General features: G+C 43.3%; 1 protein-coding gene across 1 annotated transcript in view; it reads right to left on the bottom strand.

The window, feature by feature from the left end:
* The window catches only part of OPN5 (opsin 5), a 46,959-nt gene extending 22,081 nt beyond the window's left edge, over window positions 1-24,878 (bottom strand). Inside the window, exons 1-2 of the mRNA XM_005297358.4 lie at window positions 24,630-24,878; window positions 5,687-5,842 (exon numbers count right to left, since the gene is read on the bottom strand). Of these exons, the coding sequence (XP_005297415.2) occupies window positions 5,687-5,816 (130 nt within the window). The 5' untranslated portion in view covers window positions 5,817-5,842; window positions 24,630-24,878. The remainder of the gene's footprint in view (window positions 1-5,686; window positions 5,843-24,629) is intronic.
* Between the last annotated feature and the right edge of the window lie 257 nt (window positions 24,879-25,135).

The raw sequence follows: 25,135 nt of genomic DNA, 5'->3' as shown, positions 1-25,135 counted from the left end.
ACTAGCAAAATGCAAGTAGTCTCCAATGCCACCTGTGAACTACCCATTTCCTCTCAGAGAACCCATGACCTCCCATGATAGCTATGTTCAACAAGAACAAAGAAACCATCATCCAACCAGGGAACAGGGGTGCTGGAACAATTTTTATAGTGGGGGTGCTGAGACCCATTGGACCAAACTACAAAAACAACAAGGAGTCTGGTGGCACCTTAAAGACTAACAGATTTATTTGGGCATAAGCTTTCGTGAGTTAAAACCTCACTTCTTCGGATGCATAGAAGTGAGGTTTTAACTCACGAAAGCTTATGCCCAAATAAATCTGTTAGTCTTTAAGGTGCCACCAGACTCCTTGTTGTTTTTGTAGATATAGACTAACACGGCTACCCCCTGATATTGGACCAAACTGTAACCCCTGCATATGATGGAAACCCCTGCAAGCCAGGGAGGTGGGAACACCCAGCATCTAGTTCCAGCACCTATGCTGGGAAGGCTCCTAAATGAATGAGACAGAACTCTGACAGGAGTTGGACCCTAGACTATGGAACTCAAGATCATAATAGATCTGAATGATCATGAAACTAATCACTTTCAGAATTGAAGGCAAATCTAATTTCTTTCATTTCCTTTTTCCCAGTCATGACATCCAGCTGTCGTCATTGCCCTGTAGTTCTGTAACAATAATTATGTTATAATTATATATGTAAGCGGGGGAATGGTGGGGAACTTTCCTGGCTTCTGCTTTGGGCTATTTAGGTACCCGACTATGTGAACTAGTATTCAGAGGTGCTGAACACCTGCAATTCTAGTTGAAGTCAATGACGATTGTGGGTGCTCAGCACCTCTGAAAGCCAGGCGACTTACTAGATGCCTAGCTATGGATTTAGGTGCCTACATTTAGGTACTTACATTTCAAAATTGTTCAAAATATTATGGGACTTGGGTGACCAATCACAGGTCTCGAATAGAGGATTCCAAACAACAAAACTCAGGTGGCTTCTCATTATTAGCAGTACACAAACAACCCAGAGGCCAAAATGTGTTTGTATGTCAAATAGTTTTATTTACTTCAAACTATGACAATTCTCAAACAGGGAAAGGGCTAAACTCAGCAGATGCATTTTTTCACAATGAACAATTTGTATGTGTTTACTAAACACTTTTCAAGAAAGATAAAATCTTAAAAACCACTATGAAGTATTGTATAAGTTATAATGCAATTATATAAGGCAATGGCTCTCTACCTCTGAGAGAGCTAGTTGGTTGCATGGTATGGATTCTCTTTCTTCACAACTGGTAAATTGTATTAAAAGCACTACATTGTTTTAAACAATTTTTAGCTGTCTTAATATTTCTTTTATATGTAAGCAACTGTTGCAATTGCTGTGAGGACATTGTGTGAAAGTGAAGGAGAAAAGCGGCAGTCTAATGGTGAATGAGAAGGGAGGTCGGTCTCTAGAATATGCCTATAATAATATAATATATGGAGATATCCGATCTCCTAGAACTGGAAGGGACCCTGAAAGGTCATTGAGTCCAGCCCCCTGCCTTCACTAGCAGGACCAACTACTGATTTTTGCCCCAGATCCCTAAGTGGCCCCCTCAAGGATTGAACTCACAACCCTGGGTTTAGCAGGCCAATGCTCAAACCACTGAGCTATCCCTCCCCCCTGTCAAGATGTGTCTACACTATGAACAAGTGAAACTCCTGATTTAACACTTTCATAATTGGGCAAAGATCATCTAATCAGAAAACACACTCATCTACAAGCAAAATCATTATAATTTGACAAATTGTATGTCAAATATAGTGAGGCGGGCAATATGGTTTTTATTTATGTGTACACGTGACCCCATATACCAACATTGCTATTAAGAGAAACACAGGGATTGCCATACTAGATCAGAACATTGATCCATCTAGTGCAGTATACTGTCTCTGATAATGGCCAGTAACAGATGTTTCAGAGGATTTACTTTAATGCTTCAGAAGCCGTTTGTACTGTAAACCAATGGACAAGATAATAGGTTGCCTTGCTGTTTACCAATCACTATTCAATATGCTTTACCCAATTGTTGACATTTAAATAATCATTACTCTAATCTGAGTTAGTACACACTGCCGTTAAGATACTATAGTTTAAATCTCAGAGATATTCTTTCTACACCTGGGCAAAATTTTTCGAACAAATAGTATATTCGCCAGAAAATGCAATCTTGGGCTGATGAAAACTATTCACAAATTCAGGTCAAATTTGGTAAATAGTTTCAGTTGAAATTTTTTCCCCCAAAAAGTCAAAATGCTTTGTTTTGATTTTGACTTTTTATTAAAAAAAAAGAAAAAAAAAGAAAAGAAAGAAAATAAATTCTGAAATGAAGGGAGATTTTTTTAGATGAAAAATCACAACGTTCCACTCTGGTAATGTTGAAATGGAATGTTTCAACATCACCAAAGTGCTTCATTTCAATTTTTTTCTAAGCCCAGTTTTGTAGAAATCCACACGTTCCCATGAAATGTTTCAATTACAACAAAACAGCATTTTTCAAGGGAAGACTTATGTCAGAAATGTTCTGGCCAGCTGTAGGTTCGATGGGCAAATTTAAAGAAATCCCCTTTGTAGGTTTTTAGAACAAGATCAGGGCCTTCAGGCACTATCATAATCCAAGCAACCCTCCTCTGGCACTGCCAAAGACAGCACCAGCAACCCTTCTGAGGGACTGAGATTTCAGCCAGAAGATTTACTTACTCACAGATCCCTCTTAACTGAACCAACGATAGCTTCCCCTCTTCCACGTCTGCAAAGCTGTACTCTGCAATGTGCTGGGGATATGTACTTTCTATTTAAGTTTGGGGGCAAATTATGGGAGGAGGGAGGCTTATGTCTTTATAGTCCTTATTTTTGTTTTGAAAGTACTAATATACCATGGGAAAAGACACCACAAAGCGGTGCACAGGGAAATGGCTGGCATGAGAAACACAGACTTGCTCAGAATGATTTATTAGAGTGAATTTGGTGGAACATCCTTAAATGATTATCTTCCACATAAACATGGACACATGAGAAGCTGTGTATTTTAATACAAGCAAAAGTCTACTGCAGTCTCCTATGACGACGAGCTAACCAGATCAGCTACAACAAAACCAGGTTCACTCAAACCTTGAATTAAATCAAAACCATTTTTATACTGTACAAAAATTTTGTTGAGGAACCCTTCCCGTGGTCTCCAGACAAAAGGAGATAAGGATAACCTGGCATGGCTCCTTTCATGATCTTTGTGAGCCCCGCAATCTCTCTGTAATACCCCGCATAGACATTCTACCTTTTTTGGACACATTTGTAGAGCCCAACATTTTTTAATCCCCCCCAGCCACATAATTGAAAGCTCACATGCTTGGAATCAAGTTAATGAACACTGGGGTCTATAGCATCAGAGCAGAAGGAATCTGAATTCAGAAGTGTGGTGTATTGAAAACTATTAAAACTGATCTATCACTTTACATTCTCAGTGGTTTTCCTGGTCCTTCTTGCAGCCAGGGAGGTCTGCAGGGAAGCTGGCTGGGATCGAAGTCAGTCAGAAGACAGAGCCTAGAGTAAGGGGCGGGTGCCTCTCTATTTTAGGGAGTCTGCTTTGTCTTTCTCTGTTTGGGGTTCTTCTGTGTTATTCTGAATTCTTAGAAATAAAGAAGTGTTACATTGCAACCGTCCAGCAAGAGTATTTTATGCTTCTAATCTAACTTCTCTGCTTGTTGCCATGAAACAATCAGAAACTCAGAGGCCTAATAGACAGTGTGTTGGCAGCATTTTCACTAACTCAAGATTACCATGTCTGAGGCGGGGCTGACAGGGTACAAGGGCCAGGCAGCACCTCCAAGAGCCCTGGGGGATGAGCCGGATGCCAAGAAAGGCAACAACATTGGTTCAGAGTTAGCGTGGGCATTAACAGTAATTTTTTGAAGTGTTTCTTGCTTAATATCCTAATGACTAGATGATCACTCTACTTTAGTATCAGTAATTCTCTACTGATGCTAAAGACACAATGCTTTGCTTCTTCATAGAGGCCACTTTTAAGGGCCCCCACACTTCTCTGGGCCTCTACACATTGGCAAGAGTGTGTCCATTCATATAGGACACTCACAGGCCATCTTTGTGGGCACACACTTTCAGAGGTTCCACTGAAGTTTTATTTGTAGAGGATTAGGGTTTGTGGGACCTAAGATGGGGAAATTCTGGTTGTGTGGCCTGGTTTCTTTTATGCAAAGTTTGCTGCTACTTTTCTTTGTCTTCCTCTGATAGTATTTTTTATTATTTCTCAAAGCTGCTTAGAGCCTGCGAGAGATGTTTCTTTTAAAGTTTATATATTGAAATCTACATTAAATGCAATAATTTTTAAAAGGTAAGACAATGTATTTTGGAAGGAATACTTTCAACCACTCCGAGGCCTACATAGTTCCTGGGATCTCAATAAACGTAACTTACTCAGGAAAAAGACCCGAGGGTTTGTTTGTTTTGGACAACTCACTGAAGACATCTGTTTACACAGCAGCAGGAAAGAAAAAAGTGGGGGATAGCAAACAAAATGCTAGGATGCATAGAGAGCAGGGAAAGAATACTGAGAATAGTGTAACGGCACTGTGTAAATCAATGGTGTACCTTACATGGAATACTGGGTTCAGTTACTGAAACCAGGAGACCCATTCTAAACACACATTCTGAGCATACTCCCCTGATTTATAGAGTGACATTATACTACTGAATAACAACATATAGAAGAGATGCCAAGAAAGGCAACAACAATTACTCAGATCTTGAAGAGACTTTTGTAGCAGAAGAGATTGAAATATTAAGCTTAAATAAATAAATAAATGGAGATATGCTATCTCCTAGAACTGGAAGGGACCTTGAAAGGTCAGTGAGTCCAGCCCCCTACCTTCACTAGCAGGACCAAGGACTGATTTTGCCCCAGATCCCTAAGTGGCCCCCTCAAGGATTGAACTCACAACCCTGGGTTTAGCAGGCCAATGCTCACACCACTGAGCTATCCCCCCTGAAGTTTGTTTTGGGAGGCGACAAATAAGAGAGGGTCTGATAGAGGTATATGATATAATGAATGATTATAAAGAAGGTAAATTGGAAGCCCCTGGTATTATGGAACCAGGGGAAATGCAATGAAAGACAATAAATATAAAACCTATACATGTAGAAATGTATTTCTTCAACACATGCAGTATCATTGAGACCAAGAGCTTAGCAAGACTCAAATATGACTGTGGATATTCTCATTATCCGTATAGTTATATTAGATAGATCTTTTTTAAAAATGAAAGGGGTATAAACCCCTATGCTATAAGGGCAGAAGCCAGCCACTAATTGTCCCAGGCTAGGAAACAACTTCTATGAGCAGCTTACCAAATAATTGTCCTTTAAGGATTTCTTGCATTTTCCTCTGACACATCTAGTACTGGTTACTGTCACAGATAGGATACTGGACCAGATGGATCATGGTTTTGATCCCGTCTGGCAATACCCATGTTCCTATTACTTAAGTTCCCCACCCACCATCCCACCACATCTTTCTTTTTACTATCTGCTGCACCACAAATATGACTGGCTGTAGCCTTCTTTGCAGGTGCCTGATAGACCATGTAGTGACTTACAACACCATGAACAAATAATTAAAATAGCCTTACCAATTACTGTTAAATAAAATCCAGCTACTATGTCAGCTTCCCTAGAGAGTTTTGATGCAAAGGGGTCTTCATCCTGGAGGTAATGAGGAAGATGGTCATCTTGGGGAGAAGTGCTGTGATTTGATGCCATGCCACTCACGTACAGATTAGCAGTGTCTGAAAAGTGAAATAATGGAGTCAATAGTAGATTACAATTGCCACCAGGAATCACAATGGAATTTTTGTTTACATACAGAAGAGCGCAACCACATAACCCTATCCCCATCTATGGTCTACCAGCTCTCCTTTCATTTCAGAATCCGGTTCAAAATTGCACTACTTGCTTTCAACCCTCCCCGCAGCCCCCGCCAGAGTCTTCCTGCAAGTTACTACTTGACTTTCTCTATGTAGGTACAGTACTTACTTAATATACCTCAGCAATGTCTTTACACTCCCACCCTTCTGTTCATGTGGCAATAGACTCTCATCTGCCCCTTCAACCACCCTTACAACTCTCGATCCAAGCACTTTCGCACAAGCAGCTCCTTTTATATGCAAAAACAGTAGTATTGATCCTACTTACACGACATATTTAGTAAATAATACTTCACATTTGTATAGTGCTTTTCATCCATACATCTCCGAGCTGCATGCTAAGATGGGTTTGCATTATCATCCCCATTTTACAGATAGGGAAACCAAGGCACAGAGAGGCTGTCACAATGAGTGAGTGATGCAGATTCAGAATACAGATTTGAAGAAAGGTGCAATGCAAAATGAAGTTGTATCAGCTTTATTCTGAAAGTCAGATTTCACTTCCGTATCCATTATGTTGTGACGGTCCAAGACAGGTCCCTCACACTTGATGTCCGTCAAAACCATTTCAGGCTAAAAGAGGGACCTAGACAAATTAGAGGATTGGGCCAAAAGAAATATGATGAGGTTCAACAAGGACAAGTGCAGAGTCCTGCACTTAGGACAGAAGAATCCCATGCACTGCTACAGACTAGGGACCGAGCGGCTAGGCAGACGTTCTGCAGAAGAGGACCTACGGGTTATAGTGGACGAGAAGCTGAATATGAGTCAACAGTGTGCCCTTGTTGCCAAGAAGGCTAACAGCATTTTGGTCTGTATAAGTAGGAGCATTGCTGGCAGATCGAGGGACATGATCATTCCCCTCTATTCGACATTGGTGAGGCCTCATCTGGAGTACTGTGTCCAGTTTTGAGTCCCACACTACAAGAAGGATGTGGAAAAATTGGAAAGAGACCAGTGAAGGGCAGGGTCAGCTCTAGGATTTTTGCCGTCTCAAGCAAAAACAATTTTGGCCGCCCCCCCCTTTTTTTTTTCTTACCCCACCCCTGGCCCCGCCTCAACTCCGCCCCTTCCCCAAATCCCCAGCCCTGCTTCCTCCCCCCAGGCTCTCAAGCCTAGGAGGGAGGGAGGGAGAGGGAGAAGCAGCGCGTGCACCACAGCCACTCGGGGTCTCCCCCTCCCTCCCAGGCTCTCAAACCTGGGAGGGAGGGGGAGATCCCGAGCAGCCGCGGTGCACGAACAGCTGATTCGCGTGCAGCTGCTCCTCCTCCCTCCCAGGCTCTCAAACCCGGGAGGGAGGGGGAGATCCTGAGTGGCTGCGGTGTGCGAATCAGCTGTTTCGCAGGCCGCGGCCGCTCAGGATCTCCCCAGGTTTGAGAGCCTGGGAGGGAGGGCGAGCAGTGGCACGTGAGCGGCAGCAGCGGAGGTGAGTTAGGGCGGCCAGGGCACATTTTTAGGGGCGGCATGGCCCGCGCCAGAATGCTGCCCCTAAAAATGTGCCGCCCCAAGCACCAGCTTGTTTTGCTGGTGCCTAGAGCCGGCCCTGGTGAAGGGCAACAAAAATGATTAGGGGGCTGGAGCACATGATTTATGAGGAGATGCTGAGGGAACTGGGATTATTTAGTCTGCAGAAGAGAAGAATGAGGGGGGATTTGATAGCTGCTTTCAACTACCTGAAAGGGGGTTCCAAAGAGGATGGATCTAGACTGTTCTCAGTGATACCAGATGACAGAATGAGGAGTAATGGTCTCAGGTTGCAGTGGGGGAGGTTTAGGTTGCATATTAGGAAAAAAAATTTCACTAGGAGGGTGGTGAAACACTGAAATGGGTTACCTAGGGAGGTGGTGGAATCTCCTTCCTTAGAGGTTTTTAAGGTCAGGATTGACAAAGCCCTGGATGGGATGATTTAGTTGGGGATTGGTCCTGCTTTGAGCAGGGGGGTGGACTAGATGACCTCCTGAGGTCCCTTCCAACCCTGATATTCTATGATTCTATGATAAAAGGGAAAGCAGGGGTATTCCTGCTTATAAAGCTTCTACAGAAAAATTTGGACCTAATAGCCCCACTGAGACTATACATTCCCTACCCCTGACATCTCAAAGGGCTACTGAGTCCAATTCAAGTTCCTGGTTCTAGATATTAGAGCCCTTAATAATCTGGGATCAAGCCTCAGAGTTGGCCTCTGCACTGCAACCCTCCAAAACCACTGCACTCTCAGTGCCACAGTAATTTTCAGGGCCTGTTCGAGCTGTTAGCATCACCTTTTTAGTGACAGGTCTTGAGCTAGGAACACCCACCCTACCTGAGAAAATCAGAAATATGCTTGAGAGCCTGGCCACCTTTAGTGTGCCATCCAAACCTATCTTATCGCAGAAGCCAATACTCAATAACAGAAATGAAGGAGAAGAAAGAAGGTCAAGCTAAGGAAGAAAAAAAATCAACTGCAAATGGAAAATTCCAGGAAATCAAGGGAAAAGCCATTTTTGTTCTGAGGATCCATGGGGTTGCTTCATGTCATGCTCTATAAACTATGTGTATCAGACCATTTCTGGAGGAAAACTGGCTGAGGGTCCCATAGGAAACGGGGCTGACTAGGAAGTCTTACCAGGGGGAATGGCAGGATGGTAACATGTGACAAGCCTGACAGAGGCTGATTGGCTGATCATGGGCTCAGTCAGCGTATTTTTATTTTCACTGTCTCAGCTGACCAGTGGCCAGAGTCTGCAGTGAGTTAAAAAAAAAAAAAACAGGCCAGGACAGCATCTTATGCAAAACTGGACAGAAAGTCAGGAAACTGGGATCATTCAATAGTTCCAGAGGCACATGGTAAATCTACCTAATAAGTAGAGCTGATTGGGAATTTTTCTGCAAAAACTTTTTTGCAAGAAACCCTGATTCAAAACCAAAACTTTTTGTGAGAAAGGGATGGTTTCAATTAATTTCTTGTCTTGAAAAACTTTTTGAAAAAAGTGTTGAAATAATCAAAACTATTATTTTGGCTTTTTAAAACAAAAAATATCATTTTTCAGTTCAAAATTACTTTTTGTTTTGAAATTTAATATAATTATAGTAAAAACAAATACAAAATAAATAAAAGATTGAAATCTGAATGAAACATTTTTAAAATGATCAAAATGAAACATTTTCATTGACCTAAACCTACATTTTTTTTCTGAATGTCCTGTTCACAAACCTTTTCAATATTTTGACTGTAGGATTCCATTGTTGAAGCTGATCGTGGTGTCCAGGATGTTGATGCTGGTGTGGGTGTGTTCCAGAGATGGTTTAGTGGATGAATGGCAGTTGTTGGAGTTTTGGTAGAAATCTCTGGGGGAGTTTAAGTTTCCTGTCTAGAGGATGAAAATATCATTTATGTATCTCAGATATGCCATTGGTTTCATGATGCATTTGTCCAGAAATTCTTCTCCAAGGTGGCCCATGAAGAGAATGACATACTGGGGAGCCATCCTAGTGCCCATAGCTGTTCCAGTGTTTTGGACAAAGTATTTATAGTTTAACGTAAAATTATGTGTGAGGATTAAATGGATGAGTTTGGTAATGTGTTTGGGGTGGCTATTGGATGCTTGTCCATTATCTTATAAATATATAAGGCCAGAAACAATGCTATCATTGAAATGAAATGTTGGTATCTAGGGAGGTTACATCCACGGTTGCAAGGATGATGTTCTGAGGGAGGCCGTTCATATTGTAGAGTTTCTGGAGGAAGTTGGTTGTGTCCTGGAGAAAGTTGGCCCTTTGTGTGATGAGTTGCTTAAGTATGGCTTTTATGAGTCCCAGTATTCCTTCAGTAAGAGTGATGAGGCCAGATATAATAGGTTTGCCTGGGTTCCTTGTCTGTGTATCTTGGAAAGCATGTGAAAAGTCCCTGGGATGGGCTCATGGGGAATGAGAATATAAAATTTCTCTTGTTGTTTGGGGAAGAATTTGATGAGATCCTTAAATTCCTTGGTAAATTGTGGTGTGGGGTGTTCATTGAGTTTATAGTAACTGGTGTTGGAGAGTTGTCGGTTGGCCTCCTTGACATAGTCATCACGGTCGAGGACTATGATGGAGCCCCCTTTGTCTGTTGGTTTGATTGCTATTTGGTAGTTGGATTTCAGAGGCTGTCTAGCTGTCGTCTCAGCAGTGGAGCGACTGTGGTGGATGTGATGTTTGTTAAGGATTTCACAGTCAATTTTTTTCCTGAAGCGATCGATGTAATGATCCAGACTGTGGTTCCATCATCCAGTCAGATGATTCTGTTTTCTTCTGATTGTTGGTGAGGATGTGATAGTTGTGGGTGGTGTCGTCATTGTTGTGTAAGAATTGTTTGAGGCAGAGTTGGTGAAAGAATTCTTCTAGTTCTCCACATGTTAGTACGGTATCAGGTTCTGTGAAGGGGCAGAAGATCTGTCCCCTAGAGAGATAGGCACCGACTTCGTGGGTGCGTCAGGGCTGGAGCACCCAGGGGGAAAAATTGGTGGGTGCTCTGCACCCACCTGCAGTTCCCTACCCCACCGCAGCTCACCTCCACTCCGCCTCTTCCCCTGAGTGTGCCGCATCCCATTTCTCCCTCTCCCTCCCAGTGCTTGCCGCAGCGAAACACATGTTTTGCCTGGCAAGTGCTAGGAGGGAGGGGGAGAAGCGGGAATGCGGCACACTCACGGGAGGAGGCAGGGAAGAGGCCGGGCCAGGGCCGGGATTTGGGGAAGGAGTCCAATAGGGGCAGGGAGGTGGCGGAGTTTGGGCAGGGATTTGGGGGAAGGGGGTGGAATGGGGGCAGGGCAGGAGTGAGTTGGGGCAGGGCCGGGGGAGGGAGGCTCGAGCACCCACTGGTGCCAGGAAAAGTTGGTGTCTGTGCCTGGAGATACAGATAACAACACTGGTTGGGGTAGTGTAGAGGTCTCAGGGTTCTGCCACACCCATCCCAGCAAAGAAGTAGTGGAGAGGTCCTCCAAGCAGCCTAGAGTGGTTGTGAGGATGCAACCAATCAGAGGGGCTGCTGGAACTCCCAATCAGGAGCCAGGAGGGCCCTATAAAAGGAGCTGCAGAACACAGCACCAGTTAATTGCTGCTTGGAGCTTGAGAAGAAAGGACTGCATGCTTGGCAGGCTGGAAGAGCAGCAGGACCAAAACCAGTCTGCTGGCAGGGGCCAGGGAAGCTAGAGAGCTGGCTGCTGGGACTGAGTAAGGACTGAGCCTGGGGAGGGCCACAGGAAGATAGTGTCTCCAGGGAGGAAGCCCTGGGGATATGGCACCATACTAGGACTGGGACTACTTAAAGACTGAGCCCGGGGAGGGTTAAAGAGACACCACCAGAGGGGTGGACTGTATACCTCAGAAGGGGTCTGTTCTGGTTCACATACAGACAGTAAAAACAATGAGGAGTCCTTGTGGCACCTTAGAGACTAACAAATGTATTTGGGCATAAGCTTTCGTGGGCTAGAACCCACTTCCTCAGATGCATGGAGTGGAAAATACAGGAGCAGGTATAAATACATGAAAAGATGTGAGTTGCCTTACCAAGTGTGAGGTCAGTCTAACGAGACAATTCAGCTGACAACAGGATACCAAGGGAGGAAAAATAACTTTTGAAGTGGTAATGAGAGTGGCCCATTTCAGACAGACAGTATGTGTGATTTGGCCGGCGGGCTGAGTCGCTGAAAAAACCATCTGAGAACCACCTAAAGAGGTCACCAGAACTGAAAGAATGCAGACACACCCAACTAGAGAGGGCACTCTCGTGAGGTTGGTGCCAACCCCATTACAGGTAGTCTTGATAAATTGATAATGTTGGGGTGTCATGTAGTGTCCATGTGGTGGGTCCTGGTGCCATGGTTTCTCCCAGAGGTGATGTTCTGTGGGCTGTGAAGTTGTTGTAATTGGTTCCACTTTTTGTTTTTGTATTAGTTGGCTTTCCTCAGGTTTTTTGATAGCTGTTTTGGGTTTCTTACAGTGTGTAGGAGCATGTAATGATTTCTTGTCTGAGGTGGTCCCTTCTGGAGTATCTGAGATGCAGTAAGTAGTTCCTCAGTTTTTTGGAAGTCCTTTTGCAGAGCTGTTCAGCATATTTGGAGTTGTATGTAGTGATTGGAGGGTTATAGATGGTGAAACCCCTGCGGATGATGTTTGGGGTCCTACATTTGCTTAGTAAATAGATGTCGCTGTTAAGTTTTGCTTCCTTTTTCTTGATATTGTGGAATTTCTCCTTCAGAAGGCAAAATTCGATATCTTTCATTGTACCATGCAGTGCTGTTGTAGCCATGTTAGTTACCGGATATTAGAGAGACAAGATGGGTGAGATAATATATTTTATTGGACCTTTTGTTGGTGAGGTAGACAAGTTTTCAAGCTTACACAGAGCTTGTCTTCAGCTCTGGGAAATAGACAGTCACAGCTAAATACAAGATCGAACAGATTTTTAACATAAGCAGTTAATACATAGTTCAATGGACCATTCAAAGTAAAGTGGCCCATTATCTCTCCAGTCATAGGGGGAAAGGAAAAAAAAGCTGGGGGGTGGTGGTTTAAGTGGGTTATAGATTGTTGTAATAACCCCTACAATCAGCGTCTCTAATCAGTCCATGTTTTATACCAGTGAAGCAGGTTAGGTGTTCATTACAGAGTAGCACGTTTCCCTAATGTAGACGGGACCTAAACTTTTTTTTTAAATTCACAGTCAATTCCTTGGGAAGTACTTACTGTGTGTGCACTTAATCAAATCAAGAGCGGGGGAAATACCTTCTTTTACTTTACTCAATGTGCTCAGAAGATGATCGAGAAATAAACTTTTCTCTACAGATCTTTAACAGCTAACATTTTGTTTTTCTCCAGGGAAGACAAATAAGGGTATTTGTCTGGAAAAATAACTCTCCCTGTCTGGCTTTCAACATCGCTCTATATTTATAGTCTCTCCCTGCACAACCACCAGCTCAGTAATGTGCTGCTAAGGATCCTGCAGTTCAGCGAGAATGAACAGCTTTCCGCTATCCATAACCCCCACACAGAAATATGTTTTGTTATCTCACCTAGTCACTCTCTCTACGGCCTCTTCTACAACAGCCACATGTGATGGGAAAAATGTACCAGACAAATAAAACAACGGTGGAAGTTCTCTAACGTCTGGACAACTGGTGTCCCATTCTCTAGCTGCTCCACACACACACAAGACAGATCCATTCAAAGAAAATCAGACACCAGGAGCACACACTGCTCCATTATATACCGATAACCCCCTATTAATACAGTAATTACATATAAGTTATCCACGGGAGATGTGGTGTTGTGCATTTTCCAAAGTGAAAGAAGTGCAACATTGCATTATGAATTAGTCATCTGGCAGTAAGATTGTTATCCTGACTGTAGATGTTTATTTCTCTCCTGCCCCATGATGCGGAAATGAAAAGTTTAGAGTCCCAACACAAGCCGACAGAGGAAACCTTGGAGTGACTAACACGTGGCAAGAAGTCGAATGGTGTGCCAGAGATCCCAAACAGGTAGCATTACACCCTATATCTACGCCAGAGTTGATTAATTTTAGGAAAATATGTTGCAGATATACAGGCCACTTAAAAAATAATTTGATTTATTTTCTTTAAAAACAAAAACATAATGAAGGGGATAACACAAAAATTCAGGGAGTGGTAAATAATGAAGACGACAGGTCACTGAACCCTTCTTTACTTTCTCTCCTATCTCTGCTGTGCACTGTTGCTTACACTTTTAAACATCTGCCATATTTTAACCTTGAAGGTAGCTGCATTTACGTGAGTGGGGAAATAATTTCCTCTGAGTTTGGAATCTTCCAGCGCATTTTGCTTGCAACCTAAATACATAATATCAGCATACATAGGGGCATATTCTCCTCTTGTTCTGCTTGCAAAACTCCATCGGCATCAACAGCAGTTCTCTGTATGGCACACAGGAGAATATGGTCTAGATTTGTAAAGCACACTGTTATTCTTTCCAGATAAAATGTACTATAAAAATTAGAGACTATATTTCAAATCTGCAGCCCACATTCCACTCCACCAAGAGGCCCCCGTCAGTAAATCTGGTTCTTAAATCGTCACCGTAGGAAAGGTGCAGGTTTCCTGTACTTTATTGTGTGTGTGAGACCTGGATTAATTTTTAGACTCCTGCAATAGCAGATGAGAGCAAAGATATATATCTATTAAATGTAACTTGCAGCAACTTAATGCAGTTAAAACTGAGCCTTGTCAAGTTAGCACCTATCACTAATTAACATTTTTTGTGTCCCCTTTCGCAAAGAGAGAAGGGTTTTGAGCTGTCGATAGCTTCTGGAAAAAGGCAAAATCATCTTCAGAAAACTAACAACTGTCCTCCTGTTAAACAGCTTGAACTCTTTGGCCAGGACGAAGGAAAAAAATTTCTATTGTTTTCATGTATATTTTGGATTGCTGCTACTGATAAACAATTTCTGCAGCTGTTGGAAAAACAGGTTTTAAAACAGTTATTAATTTTTATTTCTTAACCATTCCATGTAGAATCCTGTTTTTAAAATGTGAACTTCTATTAAGAGCTCTAATTTTGGGGGGAGTTAAATTTATGCGACCTGATAATGGCTAGCTAGGTGTAAAACTGTGATCAACCAGCTAAGACTTATGCTCAGCTAATTATATTTATTATTTTATCTTTCCACCCCTTCCAACCCCATTTGTTTGTCCCATCCACCTCTTACATCTTGCCTTTTAGATTCTAAGCTCTTTGGGGCACCGACTGTCATTTATTATAAATTTGTACAGGGCTTAACACAATAGGTCCCAAATGCTATTGCAGGATGAATCACAGAGGAGTAGGGCTCAAAAGGACTTCACAAATCCATCCTTCCATGCTGAGGCAGGATTAACTATACATAGACCATCTCTGACAGGTGTTCGTCTAACCTGTTCATAAAAATCTCCAGTGACTAGAATTCCACAACCTCCCTTGGTAACTTATTCCAGTACGTCCCCATTCTTATAGTTCAAAAGTGTTTCCTAATATCTAATCTAAATCTTCCTTGTTTCAAATTAAGGCAATTACTTCTTGTCCTACCTTCAGTGGACATGGAGAACCATGGATCACCATCCTCTTCATAACATCCTTTTCCATTTTTGAAGACTGCTATATACCCCCACACGCACACACACAGAGCCTTCTTGTCTCTAGACTAAGCATGCCCAATTCTTTCAACATTTCGTCATTCATTATTATTACTTTCCTTGAATTGGAAGTAAATGTTGCAAATCCACATTATATAAATGATCCTTGTTAAATTTTCAAAAAAGCACCTTTGTGCTTTCTCCCATGTTGTCCCTCACGTTTGAGAGGAGCTCTCCATAAACATCCACAAAACCACATCATTGCCCTCCTTCAAATCCCTCCTAAAACTCGCCTTTGCCATGATGCCTACAAAAAACTTGACAAGGATTAGGTTTCAGGTGTATCAAGATCACTGTCTGTCATGCTAATATTGTCTCATTGTTTCTCTGTGCTCTCCCATCTGGCTCTATACATCTGTTGGTCTCTGGTCTTATACTTAGAATGTTAAGCCAGTTGGGACAGGGGCCATCTTTTTGTTCTGTGTTTGTACACTGCATAGCACAAGGGGATCTTGGTCCATGACTCGAACTCAGAGGTGCTACCACAAAACACAGAACAACAATAGCAATACAGAATGCTGGTGTGAATAATTTATAAAATAAGTATAGCAGATTCACCATTTTTCTAATGATACATTTTTCAGGGTGACTTTTTTGTAAGATTTATGAAAATAAAAGTTTTACAACTCTGAAAATGTGTTTTTAATCCTTATGGAACATGCCCGTAGCATTTAAAAGAGGTTACACCAACAGGATTCTATGTAAATTACTATAAAAACTGAAAGGCCAGATTTTACCGAGTTCAGTGAGATATAGGTGTTGCACAGATGGAGCCGGTCAATAATTATTTTTTTTTACAAAATATTTATTCATCAGATGATACCAATTGTCAAAATGTAAACTTTTGACAGAAATGTATCTGTTTTGACAAAAGTTTTGTTAAGCAGATTTCTCAGATTCAGGATGGAGTTTCTGATGAAAACCAGAGAGAGAGGCAAGACCCACCTCATGGCTACAATACTCATCTGAGATGTGAGAAACCCAGGCTCAAGTTTCTTCTCCGCCTGATTCAGTGAAGAAACTTGAACCTGGGTCTCCCACATCCCACGTGAGTTCCCTAAACATCAGACTACTGCTATTCTGGGCTGGGGCTCTCACTCACTTGTATTCAAACTGTTCCATCTTATGTAAATAAATATTCACTGGGGAGAGAGAGAGACTGACTCTATAGGCTGGTCCTTGCTCACTTTCTGTTTTTTCATGAAAATTTTCAAGAAGTCTGTAAACAAATGCTGAAACCTCAAAATTAACTGGGTTCAAAAAGGAATTGGATAAGTTCATGGAGGATAGGTCAATCAATGGCTATTAGCCAAGATGGTCAGGGATGCAACCCTATGACTGCTAGAAGCTGGGACTGGACAACAGGGAATGGAACATTTGATACTTGCCATGTTCTGTTCATTCCCTCTGAAGATCTGGCACCGGCCCCTGTGGGAAGACAGGATACTGGGCTAGATGAATCATTGCTCCCAGTATGGTCGTTATGTTCTTATGAAATTTTTCATTAAATGGAATTTTCCCAAAACCAGAACAGTGGGGAAGGCCCAGGCTGCACCAGTTCTTACAATTCTTTCACTGGTATTAGTGTGAGTCAGGTGGATGCTCTTTGCACTCAGTCATGAGCCTGGCTATGTACATGTGGAGGGGAGCAAGTGGCTCCGTCTTCCAATACCAGCCAAACTGGCCCAGGGTTGGGGGGGCGCAGTCACTGCCAGGCTACTACTCCCCACTTGAGCAAGGGGGAAGCATGGAATAGATTGTGACTCTTTGGAGTCATTGGCAGCTTCCTGCCCTGCTCTTCGGACTGCAGAGCTACATGCTGTACCTTACTTGGGCGGGACAGCAAGGTGGAAATTCAGCCCTCAGAGATTTAAGAAAATGTCAGGAATACCGTGGTGTTGGTACAAACCGGGAAAGAGAAAAACCAACCTCATCTCATTATACAAAAAATTTAGCATTTTAAAAATGGGCTATTTTTTTAAAAAGTTTATCTTGTTGACTGGTGGAGAAGGGAATGCAGCCTCTTATTACAAAAGGCCTACATTATCCTAAAATAAGAAAACGTGCCTTTTCTTACATCCAAAAAGGAACCCTAATATCAGGGGTGAAAGTAACTTGAAGGACTTACCGGTACGCTGGAATCCTGAGCAGGGGCCAGGGCTGGGAGCACTGGGCCCTTTAAATCACTGCTGGAGCCCCGGGCCCTTTAAATCGCTGCCAGAGCCCCGGGGCTCCTGGCCGCTGCCGCTACCCCGGGGCTCCGGCAGTGGGGCTCTTGTAGTGATTTAAAGGACCTGGAGCTCCCAGCAGCTGCTGCGGTAGTGGCGGTCGGAGCCCCGGGCCCTTTAAATCAGCACCAGAGCCCCACTGCTGGGAGCCCCAGGGCTCCCGACCACCACCACTACCCCAGGGCTCCAGCAGCGGGGCTCTGGCAGCGATTTAAAGGGCCCTGGGCTCCAGCTGCTGCCAGGAGCCCGGGCCCTTTAAATCATGGGCCTGGGGAAGCTGCCCCTGCTGGTACAGTCAGCTGTGGACTTTCACCTCTGCCTAATATCGAATTGATTCAAGAACACTAGAAACCGAAAGCAGAACAAATTAGTGAGCTTACTGTTCCTCTTGTCATTCAAAATCAATAGGAGTTGCAATCCTGATAAACAAATATTTCCCATTCAATGCTGGAAAAAACAAAGACTGAAGATTGTTTTATGGTATTAATACAAGGCCAAGGTAAGAATTTTTCAATTTCTATTCATATCTGTGCCTCAAACTTTGATATTCCAAATTTTGTTTTAAAGAAACGAAGGACAATATTGCAATGCGTAGGAAATGCATGAAGAGCCTGGTACAACGAGTCTTTGCCATTTCATCAAAGAACCATGATCCTATTATAAAATTGTGTATTTCCATCTGCCAACCCCTGTCCGGTTCTCAAATCCCTACAAATGGTGAACTTGAAAAAAAACCAAAAACTTTGACTATGTTACAATTTACTACTATAACGCACGTGCAAAGCCAAGATTTGAATGTAATATTATCAGTGGATATTAATACAATTAAAATAATGCCCACAGAATTTCATGCACCCTTCGTTCCAGTTCTGTACAATGTTGTTGAAAACTCTGTAAAAATGGTTGAGTCCCAGCCACCGTGTGATGCAATCACTTAACCATATGAGCCGCTTTATTCATGTGAGTTGCCCCATTGATGTCAGTGGGACTAGTCATGCATTAAATTCATCCCTCGGCAGAAAGTCAGCATGAGGCCTTCTCACCCCATGTGAGTAAAGCTACCCAGGCAGCTTTCATTATGAAGAACACAGAATAGCAGGGGGGAGTGGGGAGCTGAGACACCTAATGTTCCCCTTCTCCCTTCCCCGGAACCCCTAGACCTAGAAGCAAAATCTACAATAAAAACTGCACTAACAAACCATGTGCTGACCATCACATTGCTCCCTCTGCTTGTGTGTTATAACCCTTTCCTCCCAAATCTGGGCCTTTTCTATTTAGACTGCAAGCTCTTCAGGTCAGAGAGTACCTCTTATTCTATGTTTGTGCAGTGCTTAGCAGAAAGGGGTCACAATCTTGTATTGCACTAGTGTAATATTAATAACAATAACATCATGTGAGTACATGGCAGGATAGGCTGTGGCACAAAATAGGACAGGAGAAGAAGGGATCTATCAAAAGACTCGGCTGATACAGATATAAGCTTTAGAGTGGCTGTAGTCACTTGTTCAAATCAGTGGTGATGATGGGATTTCAGGGTAACTTCTTGTGACGGGGTGTACCAACCCTGCTCTGAGCCAACAGGGATGGACCAATCACTGTGGGCCCAGGAGGCCATGCCCCTCAAACCTGCTGTGCATGCTCCAGGTGGAAGGGATGGATAAAAGGAGGCAGCCCGGCTCAGTCTGGTCTGGCTGAGGAGAAGGAACGACATGTGTTGCAAGCTCCTGTGGAGATGCCAGAGACTCCTCAGGGGGTGGAAACCGTAGACCAGGGCTATGCTGCGAGTGACCAGACGACCATACAGATTTATAGGGACGCTGAGTCACTGCCAGCCGGAGAGATGCATGAGAAGCACCTTGTGGTAGGAAGTGAACCAGGGAGTTGTTAGAAGCTGATGCTTAACGGGGAACCGTCCGGCTTCATAGGGCCCACCCAGCTCCACCAGATTCTTCAACCCTCCCCCCGCCCCCCACCCGAAATGCCACTAGGCGTGGCTACTGCTGGTTCCTCTGCCCCAGCTGGGGGCTACAAACTGACTGTTTGTTCTGCCCTGCCCCAAGGGTCAGAACTCCAGCTGCTGTTTGCTTCCTCCAGCCAGGAGGCTTAGGGGCCCTAGACTCCTTGTTTGTTCAGCCCTGCCTAGGGGCTATAGACTGAAGGTTTGTTCTGGAAGGGCAGGAACCCTAACTGTTACTGTCAACCCCGGCCAGGAAGCACAGAGGCTACAGACTGCTCGTTCTACTCCGCCCGTGGGCCACGGTTAGATATTTGTTCGACCCCACCAGGGGTCCCGAGACCACATCGTTCCAATTATTTGATCCACTAGGGAATACAGATGATTGTGTGATGGGGTGTGCCAACCCTGCACTGGGCCAACAGGGACTCCCCCTGCTGACAAACAGGGCCCCCATCACACTTCTGATATTGGATAGAGGGGATATATTCTGGTCCTATGGCTGTTATAATTGTGAATGGGGGATAAATCTGCACATTTTAAGATGGAAAGGAGATGAAGGCAAGGAGGGCCACTTTCACCAATTTTATAATATACTATCCTTGAACCCCAGATCCAAACACCAAGACAATGGCCATGTCTACACTAATGAACTTACAGCGACACAGCTGTACCAACGCAGCTGCACCCCATAGGATGGCTTGTGTAGACGCTCTATGCTGACGGAAGAGAGCTCTCCCATCGACATAATAAAACCACCTCAATGAGAGGAGGTAGCTATGTCAGCATGAGAAGCTCTCTCACCGACAGTGCTGTGCACATAAGTTTTGCCGGCATAAGTGCTCATGTCATTCAGAGGGTGTTTTTTTCACAACCCTGAGCGACATCCATTTTGATGACATAAGTGATAGTGTAGACATGGCCTAAGACCCGGATTCAGGAAGGTACTTAGGCACATACATAGTCCTGTTGAAATCAGTAAGACTGCTCACATTCTGAAAGTTAAGCACATACTTAATTACTTTCCTGAACTGGGATTTTAATGAAGGCATCAAGGGTAACCAATTTGCCAAAGTTCCTTTTTTGTTTTTGTTCTCCATAGAGATGCTACGCCCTCCTGTAACAAGCAGGCTTAATTCCATTTTTTTTTCTGAGGAATTGGAGCAAAACGTCTCTGGATTTAAAGTAAAGACAAACAAATCCTCGGTAAGAACTGAGAAAAGGTATAGAAAGCACTACCCTTTGGGTACATCTACACAGCAGGTGGGAGAGAGAGTCCCAGCTTGGGTAGAAATAAATGCAGTAGATCTGCTCGAACTCACGCCTAAAAATAGCAGCATGGGCAGCGATCTGGGTTAGTTGCCCAAGTCCATACGCAGGGGTTGGGTGGGATTGAATTTGGGCAGCTAACCTGATCCATCATCCACCACCTGTGCTGCTGCGGCCACATTGCTCTTTTTAAGCACTAGCTTGAGCAGAGCTTCCATGTGAATGTCTACCCAAGCTGGGAATCATCTTCCCAGCGGCTGTGTAGATACATCCTAAGTGTCCCAAAAAAGGCTTTACGGGCCTTATCTGAAGCCCACTGATTTAAGTCTTTCGATTGACTTCAACAGACTTTGGTTTAGGCCCTAAGTACCTAGATACCAGTGTAAGGCTTGAGGTCAAGGACATATATACCACAAACATCTTACTGGAGCAAGTTATGGAGGATTTTTTAAATGGTCCAATCCATTAGGGTAAAATTCACTCCAGTACAAAAGGCAGCACAAAGTTTAGGCCCCACTACATCAGCTCATAAATTCCAGATAAGCTCACAAAATAAAGTGGTGGATAACCCTGTGTTGACCCTTTGTACTATATTCCCTCCTTCATTATCTGGCTTGGAAGAATTAACGTAGTGAAAATGGCTCCCAGCTGGCTTCAACGGGAGTTATGGGCAGTCCACACTTTACGGAATGTTCAGCCCTTGCAAGTTCAAGCCCCTACAGCCTCATGGGACTTCGGTTTGTGATTCCTGCGCTCCTGTGATTTCTTTCCCTGTTCATTTGGAAATAATGATAATAACGATTGGAAATGAACAAAAAATAATGATGAAGCAACCTTTGCTTTGGTCAAGAGCTGTAAGTCTCTAGTAGTTCACAAGACAATGTGCCTGTGATGGTACACCAGCATCGTCTGCGTCCTTCTACGCCTCCCTGTCCTGACTGTTAAATCCACAATGGAATTGTAAAGGAGTCCAACACGTATCATGAAAATCAGTGCCGTATCCCTTAACGGTCTGCTTTTCTTCATTCAATCATTTTCTCCAATTAGCACCACTTTCTCTAAGCTGGTTTCTACTAGAGATGTACATCCTTAATCACACATTTCTCTGATGGTCCAAGTAATAACCACATTTGGGAAGCTAATCCAGAAAATATATTAATTAGTTAATCTTCATAATCTCCCAGTGAGGGAGGCATGATAATGTTCAGAACCGTCTGAACTTATAACATCTTTGGGATGCATCCTTATGGCTCAGCAAAGAACATCAAAAAATATACTTTGTAGTGTGACACCAGACTGAGATGTGGCATGAATCAGGTGTTTTGGTGTATTTGTTATATTTGAAAAAAATTAATAAAAAATATAAATGAACATAAAAGATGTGGCAAGAATGTTTGTCCCCCACAGGTCAGACTCTGAATAACGTGCAATAATATCTCAACAGTGGATGCCTCTGTTCTGGAAATACTAGTGCGTCAATAACAGCGATATGATTTTAACCCTTCACAACAGAGTCTGCTTTGCAAAGTAATAAAATCTGCAAATATTTACCATTGGTTTGCTATAGTTCCCAGTACTTCAATAGGGCTATTCATTGTAGTAACCCCTACACTGAGTGTTTGCAAAACCGAGCTTTAAATCAATTACAGTGATCAAAAAATTAGGAAAAGTCAAAGCAATAGCAATCAAGTGCTGATTGGTGTCTCAATAGCAGTAGTACTAATCAACAAACAGTGAAGGCTGTCCAGACAGCAAGGCGAGTATTTGGGAACGGAAATGCCCACAACATTATAGCTCTGATTTCAGAAACCCCAGAAATCAGACCAAAGACAGAGTAACATCAAAGTAACAATGTGCACAATTTTCACGGGATAGCACCGAGTTATTGCAATGATATTCTGTGTTGTACTTTCCTATAGGAGAATGCAGGAGAAAAATACAAATACGAAAATCTCTGTGCGCAAAACCAAACCAAAACAAAAATCAATAAAACTGAAAAGAAATTCAAGTCAACACAAAAAAATATTGTCTGTAATTATTTAACTTAACAGGTCTTTTATTATTTAGGATTGTTATGCAAACAGCCTATCACTCTTTCAGGTAGAGGTCTCCTATTAATGGAAACAACGAGGAGTCTGGTGGCACCTTAAAGACTAACAGATTTATTTGGACCAGGGCCGGCTCCAGGCACCAGCCGACCAAGCACGTGCTTGGGGCGGCACCTGGTAAGGGGTGGCCAATCTTAGGGTGGCGGCGGGGGGGGGGGCGCTCAGGGTTTTTTTGGAGGGTTTTTTGGTTCGGTCGGGCGGCGCTGGGGTGGGTTGTTTTTGTTTCAGGAGCTGGGCGCGCGGGAGGCACTGGGGGGGAATTCGGCAGCGGCGCTCTGCGGGGGGGGGGTGGCGGCGCGCGGGGGCGCTCCGGGGGGGGTGTTCGGCGCTCCGCGGGGGTTGGGGGGTTCGGCGGCGCAGTGCTCCGCGGGGGGCTGGGGGTGTTCGGCGGCACAGCGCTCCATGGGGGGGGTGGCGGTGCTGAGGGTGTGTGTTATGGCGGCGCTATAGCGGGCGGCACTCTTTTTTTTTGCTTGGGGCGGCAAAAAAGTTAGAGCCGGCCCTGATTTGGGCATAAGCTTTCGTGGGTAAAAACCTCACTTCTTCAGATGCACCCTATTAATGGGTGTAGTCCACCTTCGATGGGCGAATGGAACAATATGCAGAGTGCTTCATCTACATAGTTGTACTGTATAGAATTATCAATAGAGAGTTACAGTTGACAAAGTGAGGGAAGTGTTGACCAGCCTATAAGGTCACATGTATTCACTTCTCACATAGAACAATGAAGTCTTTCAAAAGCCCTAGGAGTTAAGTATTCACATAACTATTTTCTGATGTGTAAATTTAATTACTGAGCAGTTTAGTGACTTGCACTACAGCAAGTCAATGGCTGGGACTGTAACCCAAGAATACTGATGCCCATTCCTCTGCTCTCCCAACTAGAGAACTCTCGCCCCCAATCACAGGATATAGTGTACATTAAAATTGTCTGTCTGCTACCTGCCGGCCACTGAAACAGCAACCGTTTCAACCCTCCAAACGTGCATAATATGTGGACATGCAAATGTGTACTCCAGAAAAACAAAAACACAGGCTCATTACATTCAAGCTGTCCATAAATATTAGTATTATTGTCCTGATATACTGCTCCTAACAAGCACTTTGGTGTTAATTCTTGATTAAAAATGGGGTTTTAAAAATTACAATAAAGATTAAAGAGTCACGTTTTTTATAATTCCTATAGACAAAGGACCAGATTCTCAGCTGGTGTAAACTATCACTCCACCGAAGTCAATGGAGCAATGACATTTTACGCCAGCTGAGGATCTGCCCCGAGGTGTATCAATCTACATATAAGACACCCTATGTCAAACCTAATAGAGAGCCTAGAGGAAGGGATTTTTATAGCTTCTAGATCCTCAGAACAAAATCCTTCAGCAAGCCCGTGAAGTGAACTCCAGTGATCTCCAGCTTTGCTGTTGTTGTGACACATTCACTATTTCTTACTTTGAAAACCGTCAATCAATATTTCACATTTCTAATGTTGCCTAGTGAAGGGATTGCTCACTCATCTCACACAGACATAATAGACATGATACCAGCTAAAGGAGGAAAGAGAAACCAACACCATTGCTATATATCAAAACTTTCATTTAGAACCACAGCTTTGAATGTATTAGATACCTTTCTAAGGGCCAGATTCTGGCACCCTCACTCATGCTAGGTAGTACCTTATTTTGTGGGGCGTCCCATGGAAACTGATGGGACTCCTTGTCTAGTAAAGAGTTACTCAACATGAGCAAAGGTCATCCAGATCTGGCCCTAAAAGAAGGATATACATGCATAAATGAAAAGTGGATGAAGAGTAGACCCGCAGAGTAAATATCTGACAGTGTATGTGCACACATTACACACATTGCATGCACACACACATTTTTATTATTCAATTTTCTTCTTAATACGAGTTATAACAGAAGACAATACCTCGTTCTTGAGCTCTGTATAGTGCATTCCCTCCACAGATCCAATATTCCTCTTTATGTCAATGTCTGGATCAAAGCAATCTTTCAGCAAGCATAAATCCACAGCATGTTCTGTGTTGCTTAAGTGTTCCAAGTTTTAGAATTCGGGGGGAGGGGGTTTGTTTATAAAAATGATCACTCTCTCCTCCCCTTTCTGACTTCTTAGGCTAATAGCTCTGCATGTTGCAGTATTTGTTCTCTCTCTCTCTCTGATGTGGTGCTGCTGTAGCAAATAGATCTTATCACATGAAACTATCATTTTCTAGAGCATCCAACCCCCTTGGTTCTTCCCCAATCAGCTTGCTATGACATCTTTAGAGAAAAAAATAATCCTGCTAGGGTACTTATGAATGAATGAGGAGGAGTGTGACTCAAAGATTTGTAGGAGCAGATAGAACTAGATAGAACAACAACAAAAAATCACATGCAGGGAATGATAAAGTCCCTCCTGTGTAAATCAGAGACCAT

This window comes from Chrysemys picta, chromosome 3, assembly GCF_011386835.1.
Source record: "Chrysemys picta bellii isolate R12L10 chromosome 3, ASM1138683v2, whole genome shotgun sequence".
NCBI classification, from domain to species: Eukaryota; Metazoa; Chordata; order Testudines; family Emydidae; genus Chrysemys; species Chrysemys picta.
The sequence above is the reverse complement of the archived record's forward strand: the minus strand, read 5'-3'. Positions and strand labels throughout refer to the sequence as shown.